The 16,095-nt window shown below is 39.6% G+C and overlaps 1 protein-coding gene across 1 annotated transcript in view; it reads right to left on the reverse strand.

Moving 5' to 3' along the window:
* The window catches only part of LOC590292 (WAP four-disulfide core domain protein 1), a 32,963-nt gene continuing 16,868 nt past the window's right edge, over positions 1–16,095 (reverse strand). Inside the window, exons 2-5 of the mRNA XM_789901.5 lie at positions 5,335–5,512; positions 4,021–4,062; positions 1,804–1,845; positions 1–1,438 (exon numbers count right to left, since the gene is read on the reverse strand). Coding sequence (XP_794994.4) covers positions 1,296–1,438; positions 1,804–1,845; positions 4,021–4,062; positions 5,335–5,512 — 405 coding nt within the window. The 3' untranslated portion in view covers positions 1–1,295. The remainder of the gene's footprint in view (positions 1,439–1,803; positions 1,846–4,020; positions 4,063–5,334; positions 5,513–16,095) is intronic.

Below are 16,095 nucleotides of genomic sequence, written 5' to 3' on the forward strand. Positions count from 1 at the left end.
TACTTTCATGATATTTATTAAAAATTGAATTCACAAATGGAATCGTATATAGTCGAAGACATTCCAGTGAGTTGAGTTGTATATGTTATTTCCTTGTATACATTAAATTAATTGAATATATCATACTAAAAACAGTAGTCCGTAACAGGTTATTTACAAATAGTATATTTATACATTTTAAAACAATGATAATACATTTTTATAGACCATTGGGTATTTACTTGCAGCAATACAATTTAACATCTACATTTTCGATTACATTGTACATTGAAATAAAAGAGATTTTACAATAATATTCTGTGAATAAATAAAAAAGTATAGTGTGGGACATAGCAATCGGGGCAGCTTTCACAAATTATTAAAGACACAAGCTCATCGATATCCCATTGAATCGAGTGTATTTGAATGACAATACACGCGTCTCAATGGAATATCGGTAAACTTGTGTTTGGGAAAGTTTTGTGAAATGATGCCCTCAGCGATGACAGCTAAAATATTGTATCAACCATTGGGACTATTCGAACAGCAATGTAATTCAACATCTTCATTTTCTATTACACGTAAATTGTACCTTGAAAAAGAAAATGTTGTCATTTTCTGTGAACACATAATTATTAAGCCGAACCAAAAAGGGGGAAAAAACATTGGTGGATCCAGAAAGGGGGAAGGGGGTCGTCTCTATTTCAATCTTGCCATTCAATTTATGTCCCCTCTGGTAATATTTTTTCCTCGACCCGCCTTTAAATCAATTTTTCCGTGTTCTCCCCCCCCCCCCCCCAAAGAGCCCTTAGATTGAGCAATCCATCTCATTCAGCAGTAGCAGAACATGTACGCCCTTAAAACTGGAAAGAACTTTGGATGGGACGATGCCTATATTATTGACTTAATTTTGGAACACATTCTGGTCAAGAAAGTGAAAGAATCAATCCGTATCGATATGAATCCTTCATTAAATACAGTGAAGGACTGTGATTACATCCTCTTCGCTCCAATGATCTCGAGGAAGCAGACAGCAATAAACTGTGTGAAGAATCACTTGACTTGAGAAAGTCAACAGGAATGGATGACAGCTTAACTCAATTTTAATATTGGTAGAAGACTAAACTACATTGTTATGATCACCCCAAGCAGGTTTTTTTTTGTTTAAATAAAAATATCGGTATGATAGCGGACGGATGTAAATTGCATAGAATAAACTCGAAGGGCAGGGAAGGGGCGGCGTTAGGGAGGGGGCGGTTGCTGCCTGTCCCGTAACTTCTTAAAAATGTCACACGTTGTGATTAATGGTGACGTCATCATTTGATTTGAATACAGATGCCTTTGTTGGGTATATTGTTCTCAGCATCACCGCCGTATGTGATGTAACATTGGTAGCCTGTCGGACATTCCAGTAAGATTCCATCCCCCTCGTCAAATGTAGATGTGCTGCACGATTCGACTGTAGTCAAAGAAAAATAAACAAAGGGAGGGAAGGTGCAAAAGAGAATTGCTTTAGAAAATTACATAAATGACTTAAATATGACCATGATAATTTTCTATCATTTAAAAATTAGAGAATTCTTTGCTGTTATCTTTCATAAATTGGGAGTCATTAATGCACTGATATATGCGCTCTTTTTTGTTATTGCTTTCTCAACATTTTGTCAATAAAACATAAAGAAAATATTTCATGTAGAAAAGGTATTTGATGGGGCTAAAAGATTGGGATTTAAATACATTAAATTCATCAGACAAATTTAGAGATTCATTATGATCCTCAAAATCTATCCTTTTAATATAAAAGATACATTACTTTAAACTTACCAGTGTGTGTCTTTTCTGGCCCAGTTATTAACCATGCGTTGCCTGGTGAAAGAAATCGAAATTCGAAAAGGAAATCAAATCGCTAAGGAAAGAAAAAAAAAGGTGAAAACTCATGACCAAAGATAATGAGCAGTAAGAAGAAGGCCTATACCATTTAATATGCGCATGTAAACATATTGAAGGAAAGGAAAGCCTTTAATATTCACAATCCACTCCAAAATATAGTGGGATGCACGCCAAAGGAGTGATTGTATAACTCCTTTTAGAATGACTTTCATCATTTTTAATATGGATTCCACTCCAAACGATGTGATCCATATATGACTCCCCAAATTGAATATCCACTCCTGAAAATTTGAATACGGGTTATCATATCTAATTTAAAAAATTCTATTTAGAGGAATTCTTGCGTCCCTATATAATTAATTTAACTATTCTTTCTTCGGTTGTCAGCTGTCCGTAAAAAAATCCACCTCACCATGATTGCAGATTCAGCATTAAAAGAAGAAAATGAAAAAATACTGCAATCCAACAAAGAACGAAAAATGAAATACGACTTCTGTCAGTTTTAATAATTTTTTTCTGCTTTGAAAGGAGTTGACACCATTTCTCAAAGGAAATTTCTAATTCTCGACGGAATATACACTCTAAACTAAAATTGTGACCAAAAATGTCTCAGAGGTTTGAAATGCGGTTAATCGATGAACACATTTCTCAAGAGAGTGGTGAACTTATTGAATTCCATTTCGAGGACCTTCAAATCAGATTAAGTCCTAGATGAGGCTCAAATTTCAAACTTTCATGAAAGGACGTTTAAGGTTTAAAGACGGAAACAGGTCAACACGCTTTCCTCTATATACCACCTCGTCATCCCCCCACCTTTGCGCCCCTCCCCCCCCCCCCCCCCCCCCCCCCCCCCGTCATCCCATGCCCGCCTCTATATTTCTCTACTGCCCCCTTCTCCCCATCTCTGCATGTCTATTCATCTCTTTCCCTCCCCCATTCCGTTCTTCCGTCCCGTATTTCCAACCTTTCCCATCCTCTTCTCAATACTCCCTGATCCGCCCCCCTCTCTCTCTCCCTCTCTCTCTCTTTCTCTCTCTCTCTCTCTCTCTCTCTCTCTCTCTCTCTCTCTCCCAATCCCTTTCCCTCTCCCCTCTCCCCCCCTCTCTCTCTCTCTCTCTCTCTCTCTCTCTTTGAACATGGCACGAATCCCGGAGAAAGTATTTTTATCCTTTATTATTAAACAAACAAAAAAACTTCTACCACTTTTCATGTATTTGATGCCTCTTTTATTTTCTCCTCTGTGTTGCTGGGCGAGGGGTGGGCTCTGTGATACTTTTCATATTTTCTTTCAGTAATAATAATCCATGTATACAGTCTCTCTCTTTCTTTCCGTTTTCTTTCTCTTCTTCTTCTTCTCCATTCTCTTCCTCTCCAACCATCCCTCCTGTCATATATTTCAAACTTTCTATTTCTTGGTGTCAAATTCATGATCATTATCTACAGGTCCAGATCGAGGAACTAGGGAATTCTCGTCATAATCAACAGTTGCAATTGGGTTGATTTTTCAGGTAATCATATTTGACAAGCCTTACTGTATGCCATTGCCAAGTTTGACCGCATTAATCCATTTTCAATCGTCGCCATGGTCACCCTTGTACACTAACCGATTCTTAGGACATTTGTGGTAATGTATAGTTGTTAGTTTGGTTTGGGGTCGTTTTTGTTGGTGTCACATTACGTTTCTCATTTTCTTTGCATTTTGCCAATTTTTTAATTCTTGTCTCGATCTATGGTGTCAAGTATGAAATGATACAATGTTCACTATCACTCGGATAGTCATTGTTCTAATACCCCAGAAACTCCATAGACAAAACCTTGGCCATTAAGTCTGTTGTTGGTCTGCTATCGGTCTCGTCTTTGTGACTTTGGTATAAATTGCGTAACTTCATCAACTAACAGAGACGGACAGGTGGGGGGGGGGGGCAACTGTCAGCCCCTTTAAAGCCCAATCGTACATATACCCACAAAATGTGCCCCTTTAAAATGCACCGATTTTTATGTTATTTTTATAATTTTTGTTTGGTATTTATATACTTGTTAGAGTTTTTTTTTAATTGTGTCCCATTTAAAAAAAAACTTTTCCAGGATCCGACCCCGGATATTGCCCCTGAACGAAAATGATATAGTATTCCATAAGAATCAATGACTTACCAGAAGTTCTTTGTCGCATTGGTTCGTTTAACCAGTCAAAAGCTGCAGCAAAGAAGAAGGAAAAAAGGGTAAGTTAAAACATGTATATTGAAGCACAGTTCAAGTAGAGTACATGTAATTTCAGGCTAGCAAAGCAAGACCTTGTTGGCCAAGTTGAGAAAAGTCTCTACTGTAAGTGCCCATCTTCAGAAAACCTTAATTAGCATAATATTGTCAAGTAACAGCACTATAGCCTATGTAATTAGTTGACATCTAGCTGAGTAAGGTTCTATATTGAGCCCAGATGCCTGGCGGGACCTTTCTAAGGGCGTGTTTATGCTTAACTTTTTCTGGCAAGAATCAGGCATCTGTTACGAGTTTAGTTTAAAACATGGTTGCGTCCTTTCTCACTTTTGTAGAATCGCCGATCGTAAACTCACAAAAAGATGCGTTTACAATTTGTAAACGCGTTTAAATTGGGTCAACGCACTGACCTCTAGTGGGTCTACGTAGCATGCGCAGTGCAGGTTTACGAATCCAGCTGCTAGGCCAATTAAGGCCACCCCGGGAGAATTGCCTGGAGGAGCCAGAGAAGTGAGCATAAACAGTACACCGTGGAACTGCGATTACGATGAGCGTTTACGATGAGCGTTACAAATCGCTCATTCTGCCTTCAGAATTTAAGCTTAACGCACCCTAACACACATTTTGTAAGGGTTTATTCATGTCGGTCTCAATACACTGCATGGTATCGCATGCATCACACCTTTGTGTCATCGCAATCATATCCACCGATCATGATGAGTTTGTGTATTCAATTTAGTTTGCAGACATCGTAATACTTATGTGTCTGTGGATCACCTTCCAATTCAATTCACTTCATTCAATTACCGCGATACAAAGCAGTCGTTCATATTCATGCATAACGGTATGAGTGTAGAGTTTGTGTAAAGGAATTAATATAGGCAATTCATGCAGCATATTCGGAAGATTAAACAACAAAAAAATCTTCATTTTCCCCTCGTTGATTGAGTTCGAATTTGGTTATAGTGAAGAAAATGACTAGGGGAAGGAGGGGCAAGGTACAAAGAATTTTGTTCAAGTATCTCAAAATTCATGGCCAATTAATGTACGAATTATCAAGGATGTTGATTGGGTGTAGGTTATGGATCATTTTCTTATCACGCCTCCTTTCCCCTCTTCTATTTTAAAGAACTTATTCCCTTTTTGGTTCCCCCTCTCTCTCATTTTGCCTTTCAGTGTGTGAGTGAGTGTGGGGGGGGGGGGGGCTGCCCCCAGTAGCTACGCCACTTCCAGGGTCACACACAGGCCTACCTGGTGGTGGTTTAACGGGGTTCATGCAGGTGTACTGGCACCCATTGAAGCAGCATTTCTGTTCCACTGGACACACCCTATCTGAGCGGCATCCGCACTGCGAGCACGCATCATCCGGTATCTGGTCTGGTGGAGGGGGGCAACGCCCAACATGGCGGTTCGGTGTAAGAGATTGGATCTGGAAGAAACAGGAAAAAGGAAAAAATGATTGCTTTACTTTAGAATTCGTACTGAAAAATGTTTTATTTATCATATCATAAACATTTTGACAACCTTTTGGCAGCACATGATGATTGTTACCATGACAGTTTGGCATGTTGGCTGGCATTATGTTGTGCTACACGTAACCCTTTTTATGCACTACACACTACACAATCATTCAACAAGAATGTTGATGGATATAATATACAATGGAAATGGTCCAACCACACATTTCGGATCAGTGTTATAATAACTGTAATGATTAATTATCTGTATAGCGACCTTTGGTGATTATTCTCTTGAATTATATTATTAGGAATGCGTCATGTTTGGTTGTTATGACATTGCAGAGTTCTTGTTCTTGCAAAGATTGGCTTTGGTGAGGAATTTCATTCATTTAAAATCGTATGAATGATTGTAATCGCATCGGCTGACCTCATACCACATGGGAAGAAAGGAAGAGTGGGTGAAGAGAGGTTATGGGAACGTAGAGAGCCTGAGAGAGAGAGGGAGAAAGAGAGAGAGAGAGAGAGAGAGAGAGAGAGGGAGAGAGCGAGAGAGAGAGAGATAGAGAGAGGAGGAGGATGTCGATACAAAGAAAGAGAAAGGAAGTGAAGAAGGAGCCGCATAAGAAAAAGAGAAGATGAAGAAAGTTTCAATGATGTGGTGCTCACTGTCTAGACAGAAAAAAAAAAAAGATTCATTAAGAATCGGGAGGCCAGAAAAAAAATGAATAATGGAATTATAGAAAATACTTTGGGAAAATTAGGGGGGAATAGAAAGAAAGATAATGAGAGTGAGAATGAGAAAGAAATAGAGAGGAGAGAAAGAAAGAAACAGAAAAAAATATATATATATTATGTATATATATAGAGAGAGAAAGAGAGAGAGAGAGAGAGAGAGAGAGACAGACAGACAGAGAAAGGTCTAACAAGACTGAATACTGCCCCAGCAGCTGCGTGAAGTTCTGGAGAGTTGTGAACTTTTCAACCATTGTCAACCGCTCATGTCACATTAGAACTTGGAGGGTGGCCAATTGGATTCCGCAGGCGTGAGGTGTGCGTGACGTCATCAAAACTATGAGGGGGAACTCAGTAGTACGAAGTTCAGTAGTACGAAGGGCGATTGTTGTTCGAACAAACAATATCAGATCACTTTGTTCATTCTTTTTAATAGTCATTCAGTTTTATTGGCCAAAAGTACATTCAAACACGCAAAATTAGTTTGCTTATATTAATAAACAGGCTCAACAGGCTAAAACAATTTACAGAACAATCTGAATCCTAACCTGCCATTCATCTTTCTTTAGTTTTAGTTTCAGATTCAGATTAATTTATTTACATTAGTTCTAATACACAACATAAATAACAAAATATAACGTAATATCATAAGTTGATTCAAGAATTGGAAAAGCACCTCACCAAGACACTGAGAAAATATCGGCAGAAGGGTGGTAAGACTATTTTAAAACAAAGTATGAATAGAAAAAGAAAAGTCTAGACATCGAACATAATCCAATCGATAATGATATGTTTCAGAAAGCTTTCACAGATTTCCATATAACAACTGCGGAAGTTATAAGTTATAAATCAAAGAAAAATTACTTGCTTAGTTTTATATTCAAAATCATGATTTTTAGACAAACTAAGAAAATGTTATCACAGTGAAGGGCAATTCACAACTTTCATTGATTAAACAAATAACAAAAATAAAAAACAAAACAAAAACATACTGTTTAAAGCCAACATCATTACGCAAAATGATTAAATTCGGGGGGGGGGGGGGGAGATGATTTTAGATTACAAAAGCAACAACATAATTTCAGGATTTGATCATAATTATATTAACGTTTTTTTGTTGACTTATGACATATTCTTAGATGAAGGGACCTGACCCTAATAGAGACTCTTAATCTATGACAGTCACCATGATATCACCAAGGTAGTATAGAATGTCCTTTACGTGTCCTGTATGTGAGAGATTCTTGAAGACACTGTAAAGCTATGGGATCCTCGAAATAGTATAATTTGTTAACAAACAGATGAGGCATGATGGATATCAAAGTAAGATCTGCAGAGCTGAACACGCATAAATGGTGGATATAAGATCCGTGACAGACATGTTTGTGTGTATGCTTCCAATTGACGTAGGTGGTGAGGTCCATAGTGCTTCCGTCGAATCCTCCAGGGGCTCCAGGAACGCGGTTCAGTGATGCCCAGTAGTGCTCATCCGGAGACCATGCATCCTCAAGCCACTCCAGGAACCTCTGGGGCATCTCCTCGGTGAAGACATACTCCACGAACCCTCGTGTGAGGGAGTTGTACGCGTTTCCAGAGAACAGTCCGATGTTTCCTGGCGGAGGGTTCCGCTTTAATCTGGTTTCGACCGGTAGCTTCCGGTTCTGTCCGTATCTGAGGAATCTATTAAGTTTCTTACCGGAAGTCGGGTAGGATTCGACGTCATTGAGGCCATGGTAGCTCTTCAGTTGTCGAACCATCTCCAAGTTTGTCTTCAAAGGGAAAGCCTCGCCACATTGGTTGATCAAGTATTTCCACTGTACGGGATGCTTTATCAAGTCTCGCATGCAGTTGATATCCGCCATGAGACGCGAATGCTTCCCATATTCAACATCCTCAAGCTTAGAGCAAACAAAGACGTTGTCGAAACAAGACGCAATATTCCGGACAGCTTCTATGAACTCCGGCGGTGATTTGCCATCTGGGTGAATGGCATAGACATTCTGCGGTTGGTACAACGCTCGAAGGAGCTTCTCCACTTGTGCGGCATTGCGATGAACCACTATCACAAACGCCAAAGGATACTGTTCTTCCTCCAGCGAACCAACCCGTTGCGGATATCTCCTCTGTTCTTTGAAGAAGCCGCAGTTGTCCGCATAGGCCACAACGTCTCTGTCCGAAGGTATCGGTATAAGCCCATCCGATGTCATCTTGATAACTTCTTCATAAAGTTTTCGGACGAGATTTAACTCCCTCGGACTCCCTTTCATAACTTCACCACAATGAACGGGATAATCCAGATGAAGAGGGATGTCTAGAACCACTCTCTCACGAGTCCTTGACGTGACCATGATGCACAGGACCAATGAATAGATCAACGTGATGGTTGGCCAATGGTTCCAGAGGCGGAGACAATACCGGCGCATCCTCAGAGACTGTCTCCTGGAGAATCGGATCTCAGTCAGTTGAAAGAAAGTCATGTTTGGATCAACTGTATTTACATGGCACCCTTGCATACGAGAAGCATATTCCAAATCAGTCATTAATGCTATGGAGGTCTATAGACGTATACCCATCGAAAGCGTGAGTCTACTCAAGCCAAAATCCGTCTGCTTTTGAGCTTGATGAGATCCTATGGGACTTTGAAATTGCGTTTAACTTCATGGCAACTGCATTGCAACTGCATTATTGATTACAATCTAACAGGACGAACAAAATGAAAATTTCCAAGTTTCGGTTTATTCATTCTTCACTCCCTGTTTACTGGGAGCGGTTGAGCCATGTATAAACTCTATGAGGATTATAGAACTTCACATGCAACGGGTTAACAAACTACAGAGGGACAATGGCTTGAGACCGCGCAAACGAAAGGCATTGAATATTGTGCGTTATATTGCCAAATTAATGCAAAGAACTAATATGAATATAATAATGAAGTATAAGATTTGAGCTTAACGCATTATTTTGTAGAGACCTTCGCAAGATTGGCAGACGTCTGAACATTGTAATTCAGTTTCATTATTGATTGATAAGGACAAAATTATTATCAATTCTTAACATGTACTTTCCACACATACTGCATGTGTTTTGGTAATGTTCATCACGCCTACAGGTATACAAGCTAATTTGGACACTGATCATAATACAATTTGAAAGCAAACTTATATTAGCATCGAGCGCTGCATACGTGTATGTCATTTACAATCGCACAGTTAACAACTATATGAAAATTGTTGCTTTTGTGTGTTTTTTAATCACTCAATAATAAAAGGTGGACTGGTCGATTCTGGGGGCCTTTGTTGAATAATTTTAGATGTAAGGTTTAATATGTCACATTCCCAAGAAACGCAAATCTGGACAAATTATTTTTTCACATACTTATTTTTGTTTACAAAACTTAGTTCGGGTATAAATAATTGAGTTAGTAACTATAATGTAGCGCTCAGTGCCGCTACTCAATCAATAACCCACCATGAAACGAATAAGAGTAAACAGTCTTTAAAAAATGATTCTCCCCTCATACGATGGATATAGATAATAAGGGGGATTACCCGGGGACACCTCCAATTGTACAGAACTACACCCATTGCCGATATGTTGGTGTCCTGACCCCCCCCCCCCCCGCCCTTCCTCAGGCCAAGGTCTGGATACGCCACTGGACTACCCAGAAGGAACAGGAAATGAACGTGATCTTTCTCTCGAATTCTTCTTCTAAAACGATATCTCTGGTGGATGGATTTGTTTATTTTCACTTCCATACCAAGTCGATGACATTTTCTTCATCTGTCCAAATAGTCATGACATGTTTATCACCAGAGAATATCTCATTTATCAAGACCTATAGTTGTTTTGTTTCTTTCCATAAACATGACAAAATACGACGGCAAATAAAAGGAATATTCCGTGTTCAGCCTTTTCCAAGCAGATCCACTCCACTTCTAGAAGTTGTTCACCAGCTGGTTTCAAATGAGGGGGTGGGGGGGGGGGGCATTTTTTTCTCCAGAAAAATTTAAATTCAAATTCATTTATTAGAGTCCAACGTTACTTTTCTTTTAACCTTAAGGCGGTCACTTAATTTTGGAGTTGAATCGGCTCCCATTTATACTGGAACAATAGTGATCTAAATTACTCTTTTAAAAGTGGATTCCACAAGCTATAGCGTTGTTTTCCACTCCAAGATGAAGTGATCCCTCAAAATTTTGACTCCCAAAAGAGTGGATTTATCCCCATGTTACCTGAATGGGTTCGCGGACAAACTCTTTCTCCATGGATCAATGTTTGTGCATGTCTGTTCCTCTCATCTCATTGTACTGAGCGCCAGAAGGACATTAATTCATATACTTTAAACACAGAGTTAACGCCCTTCTGGCTCTCAGCCGACGCTCCGATCTTAATTCATATTGCGTCCTGTGCCAGGCCTGTCAGTTATGATCATTTTCGTAATTCTGATCATGATAATTATTTTGTTATGATGGATGCTGCCGGCGCCGTGGGACCTTCTCTCTATCTCTCTCTCCCTCTTTTCTTCCTCTGGTTCATAACAGACCGGATGATGTGAACATCACCGGTACACAGCTCATGAGATGAGTGATACATGTTGTAACACTCACGTTGGGGCCGTTCACATATAATTCATGGGTATATGAAGATCAAGCTTTTTCAAAATGTTTCAAGTCACTCTTTAGATGACTAGGCTAAATACTACTTGGATTGCATCCAGTTGGGTATACTAGCACACTCTGAGCACAGTAACTCCTTGGCCTATTAAAGGTACTATGTTCCATTTGCAGCCAACATCAAATTCTGTAGAAATTTGCAGGAAATATAAACATATCACGTATGTCCAATTGTGAAATTTATAGGGTAGCAGTGTCCTAATATTCAAATTATACAAGGAAACCCGTTTACTTTCTAGACTTCACTGTCAGACATTGAGTGACTGACTGACTTCTTGTTTCTTCTTTGGTAATAACATACATAAAAGAGCTGTAAAGGGTACATGAGCATTTGTTTACATCAACAACCCAATTCTTGTAATGGCACAAAATCAGTGGAAGATTGCAAGACTGTAGATTAATTTGAGAGAAAACTGAAAACACAACCAAGGACAAGTATTTCATCCAGAATATCTTTTGTTATCATGATCGCGTTCAGAGTATTCTTCATGATCATATCTGCTTCTTGTAAACATATTGAGTACCATCTGGGTGGATTATATATATTATCATTTATTATTTTATTATCATAAAAGTCCATATCAAATCTTTTAGCTCATACACCTTAGAAGAGGTGACTTCGATACAAGTATGATTTGCACACACGAGCAGTATACAAACGGTCAGCATTATTACATCATGGCGCATTCTACCCTCTATTTGCAGCTTGATTGATGTGTCTTTTCGAAAAAGAATGTGTCTAATCGAAACTAAATGACTTCAATGCAAAACTAATAGTTGCATGTTCTTCTACCCCAAAACATATTTTAGAAATCCATCTTGAGCCCTAAAATGCAAGTGAAGTTTACTTGTAATTCCATGTTAGATGGTCTTTTCGTGGGAATACAGATTATGTTTAGAGATGTTTTTCATAATCCTTCATCAATTTTCGGATCAAAAAGGACAAGCGAATGTCAGATTGTAAGAGAGGTTAGATGATTGACAGATAGACAGACAGGTGAATGGAGGAATGTACCGAGAGAGAAGAGGGGAAGAAGAGAAAGAGAGTACGTGATTGAATATGAATGGAGGGAGGGAGGGAGAGAGAGAGAGAGAGAGAGAGAGAGAGAGAGAAAGAGAGAGAGAGAGAGAGAGAGAGAGAGAGAGAGAGAGAGAGAGAGAGAGAGAGAGAGGGGGTGGGAGAGAGAAGAGAACAAGAGAAACAAGGTATATGATGGAATATGAAGGGAGGAAGGGAGGGAGAGAGAGAGAGGGGGAGCGATAGAGGGACAGAGAGAGAGAGAGAGAGAGAGAGAGAGAGAGAGAGAGAGAAACAGAGTATGTGATTGAATATGAATGGAGGTAGGGATGGAGGGAGAGAGAGAGAGAGAGTGAGAGGGACAGAGAGAGAGAAGCAGAGTATGTGGTGGAATATGAATGGAGGTAGGGATGGAGGGAGAGAGAGAGAGAGGGAGAGAGAGAGGGGGACAGAGAGGGAGAGAGAAAACAGAGTATGTGATGGAATATGAAGGGAGGGAGGGGAGAGAGAGAGAGAGAGCGAGAGAGAGAGGGGGGGGGGGATATAAACAGAGGGGGGACCACAGAAAGGGAGCAATTACATATACAGCTAAATGAGGGGGGGGGGGGCATAACGTAAAACATCATTAAGTCATCTGATACAAACTTTACATGTTTGACATGTCTGATAGCTGTCACAGGGAAACTGAATAATGCTTTGTTCATTCTTATTTCCCTCATTTTATGACCCAATTCAGTAAAGAGAACTGTCAAAGAAAATGATGATAAATGACCAGAGAAGAAACGGGATATCACAATAATGTCAAAGCTTCCATTGATTTCTATTTTTGAATGTGCTACAATTGACAAGGCGGTTTACGTTTCTCGTATTGAGACCAACACAATCATACAAAATAAAGCAGTTTTATGCACTATTGGGATTTAGGAAAGAATACTTATATCGTGAAATGATTTTGTTTTTGCGTTGGAAATTTGGTCGCGTTTTCTTGCCCGAAAACTAAAAATATTCACATGCATGAAACATTCGTGAATCTTGCGAGTGGTCTCGAATATTGCTGAACGTTTCATACCGCAATATGATTGAACATAATTATTGTAACATTGTACATATAGTTTAGTGATTCGCGGTACTTTCTGGCCAAGAAGTTTGAAAGTTCCTAGTCATAGTCATCCCAAATCGCATAGGGCATATATCATGGCCCGTTCCGATATAACCTGACCAGAATAAAGGAATTTGAAACATGAGAATACAGAGACAGGTAGTGTTGAGACACTCAGTGATGTCGTTTTTAGAAGAAAAAAAAACGGGGAAAAAGAAAGAAAAAAGTACCCTATGGAAAAAGTAGCCATCCCAAAGTAAAAAAAGTTGTCTGTCGAACCATGGACCCTACCATAGGGTACATGATCGAACAAAAGGAATTCGCCTCATATGCTCATGAAGAAAAGATGAATTTCTGTTTTCAAACCGCAAGAATAATCTTCTAACAAAAAAAATTGCAGAGGTTTATCATTTTGTATCATAATTTCAAATGTCGCATCAGAGATGAGAAGTGTTTTTGTTTCGAAAAATATATAGCCGAAGTTATTTATTCTTGGAAAAACAGAGATATGTTTTCACCTTATCATTTATCAAGTACATATGCTGTCAAGTAGGCCTACCCTCGACAAAATTAATGCCATCCATCTAGAAAGGCTTCTTTATTTAGTGGAAAGACATGGACAGTTTTGAGAATGAAAAAATATCGTGATGTTATTTGTATTTTTTTCGCTACAGAAATAGAAGCCCCGCTATTTTGTTTTTCCTTTTATAAAGGAACTCGTCTCAAATTTATGTTTTATCCGACTGCGATTTTGAAAGTGAACTATGTGCTCCTCTCCCGTTTATAATCGTATCAACGCGGCCATTGGCGAAGTGAGAGGGCACCGCCGCCATGGAGGGGGTGGGGGGGGGGGGGAGTGCACTGAACACAGGGCTATCGAGCGGGGAGAGGGGGGGGGGCTGTATCATCTCGTTTAAACGTTATCGTCCTTTCTTCCCTCTTCATTCTCATTTAGATTATCTGAGATAATTTTTTTCGCCATTCGATTAAGGGCGGGTGGGGGAGAGTACGTAACCATGTACCCCCATGTCCATGGCTACGCCACAAGCGGCGTTCTTACCTCATTCACACATCCTTTATATAATTGCCTTTACTTGTATCAGTGACGATATCTTTACGAGTGACTGGTTGAAACCTGCTTTTGATTTATCTCTGACAAGTTTAACCTCTGAAGAGATGATGGGGCGAGATGTCAGGAATAACGGATGTGATAATGACAATTAAGGAGTTCGGTGTCAGCCGGGATGAATTATGAATCAATGTTCCATTCTTAATTCCCGAGGAAACAGATACAAGCCTGGGATGGTTTCGATTTGAGATCAGAATACGAAACTCATGTTAGCCCTCGGATGAATGAACTGTATGGTGTAAGGTCATGAACAAATGTTTCAGAAGGATATAAAGAGGATTAAGGGGAGGGGATGGTAGTGATAGCGGTATCACCTCATCATCACGAATAAATCCCTTCCCCAGTCATAAAACATAACTATCTTTATACGTGTCGTGGTTTAGTGGTTCGTTCGCTTGACTCTCGATCCAAGGGGTGAGGGTTCGAATCCCAGCCCATGGATGTGGCAATACATTAATCCACCACATTTGCTACTCTCTACTTAGTGTTCATGGCTGGCTGGCATGGTGGAGGGGATAATGCCAATTGCAGGGCTCTCAAGTATAACAACATTGATGCTGATGAGGCTTCCATGGGTAATGTTATTAAGGTACTTTTTTCATCTTCATAATTGATTTAATGACGATTTCAAATGTCTCAGTTGAAGAAGATCTCTATTATCACAGGAAGGTCACATTTAAAGAAGTGTTTAAAGCCTTTTGGTTAATTTTTTTAATTGTAAAGGTATCTTAAGAAATTGTAAAGCCTCGAAAGAAATGGTTAAAGCCTAAAAACCTTTAAATATGTTAACGAAATATTATAAGTCTTTTTTAAGAATTGTTTTAAAGTGTTTATAGAAAAGGTTGAAGTCTGAAAAGAAGTGATTAAAGCCTTTCAATAAATCGTTAAAGCCTTTAAAGATATACTTAGAGTCTTTACAGAAAATGGTAATCGTTTTCTGGTGGTTTAGAACTGACGTGTTTGCATTGATCCACAGCACGCAGACGGGTGGTAGTCACTGAGGAGGTCGTATCAATCGACGAGTAACTCCTGATGGACGAACATAAGGATAACATTAACTGAGAGGAGAAAGATGGGGAGGGGCGGAAAGGAGGGGGTGATGACATGGATGAAGATGGGGGGAGGGAGCCATAGCCTATATGAACTCCTCGTGGTCGAACATGGGGTAAACATTGATTGGAAGGGCACATGTGGCGGTCGGTAGAACGGGGGGGGGGGGGGGGTGTTATGGGTTGTGACCTCCTCATGGACTAAATGATAACACTAACTATTAAAGGTAAAGACCAGTTATGGTCATGCGATTGCATTGTGAAAGAAACGTTGTGGAATCGATCAGAAAAGGTTGATCATCTAGCATCTAGCATCTGCAAGGTTCTGGAATCATCAAAATGATAAGAAATTTGGCCCATTCTTCGTAAAGTTACAAGCACTATACACAGAAAGATGTATATGGGACTACCCTATATCTCTCACAGACCATGAGAGAAACAAATTTACCAAATATATGAATTAGTAGGCGGTTTCCCGGCAAATTTTTTATCATCATGTATTAGTCAAAACATATTCTTTCACATGATTGGTAATGAGAGCTTCCATTTCATTTTTTGAAATTGGGGCGTTTCCAATACTGGTCTTTACCTTTAAAGAAGAGGGGGAGGGGCGGTGAAAATGGATGAAGATCGAAGATCGGGATACATTACATACAAACATGTTACATGGAGAGGTTGGTAGAAAATGCTCATGAGAGGGGTGGCCTTTGCCAAGGAACTCTTCGTGGACGAACAGAGAGACAAAATTCATTAATAGGAGGAGGCGACGGGAATGGGTAAGTATGGGGTCTAATGGTTGAATGGAAGGGAGCATCTCTAAGTAGTGTAGCTCCCACAATAACTTTGGGATAA

The sequence above is a fragment of the Strongylocentrotus purpuratus genome, unplaced genomic scaffold, assembly GCF_000002235.5.
Source record: "Strongylocentrotus purpuratus isolate Spur 01 unplaced genomic scaffold, Spur_5.0 spur5_scaffold_16, whole genome shotgun sequence".
Taxonomy (NCBI): domain Eukaryota; kingdom Metazoa; phylum Echinodermata; class Echinoidea; order Camarodonta; family Strongylocentrotidae; genus Strongylocentrotus; species Strongylocentrotus purpuratus.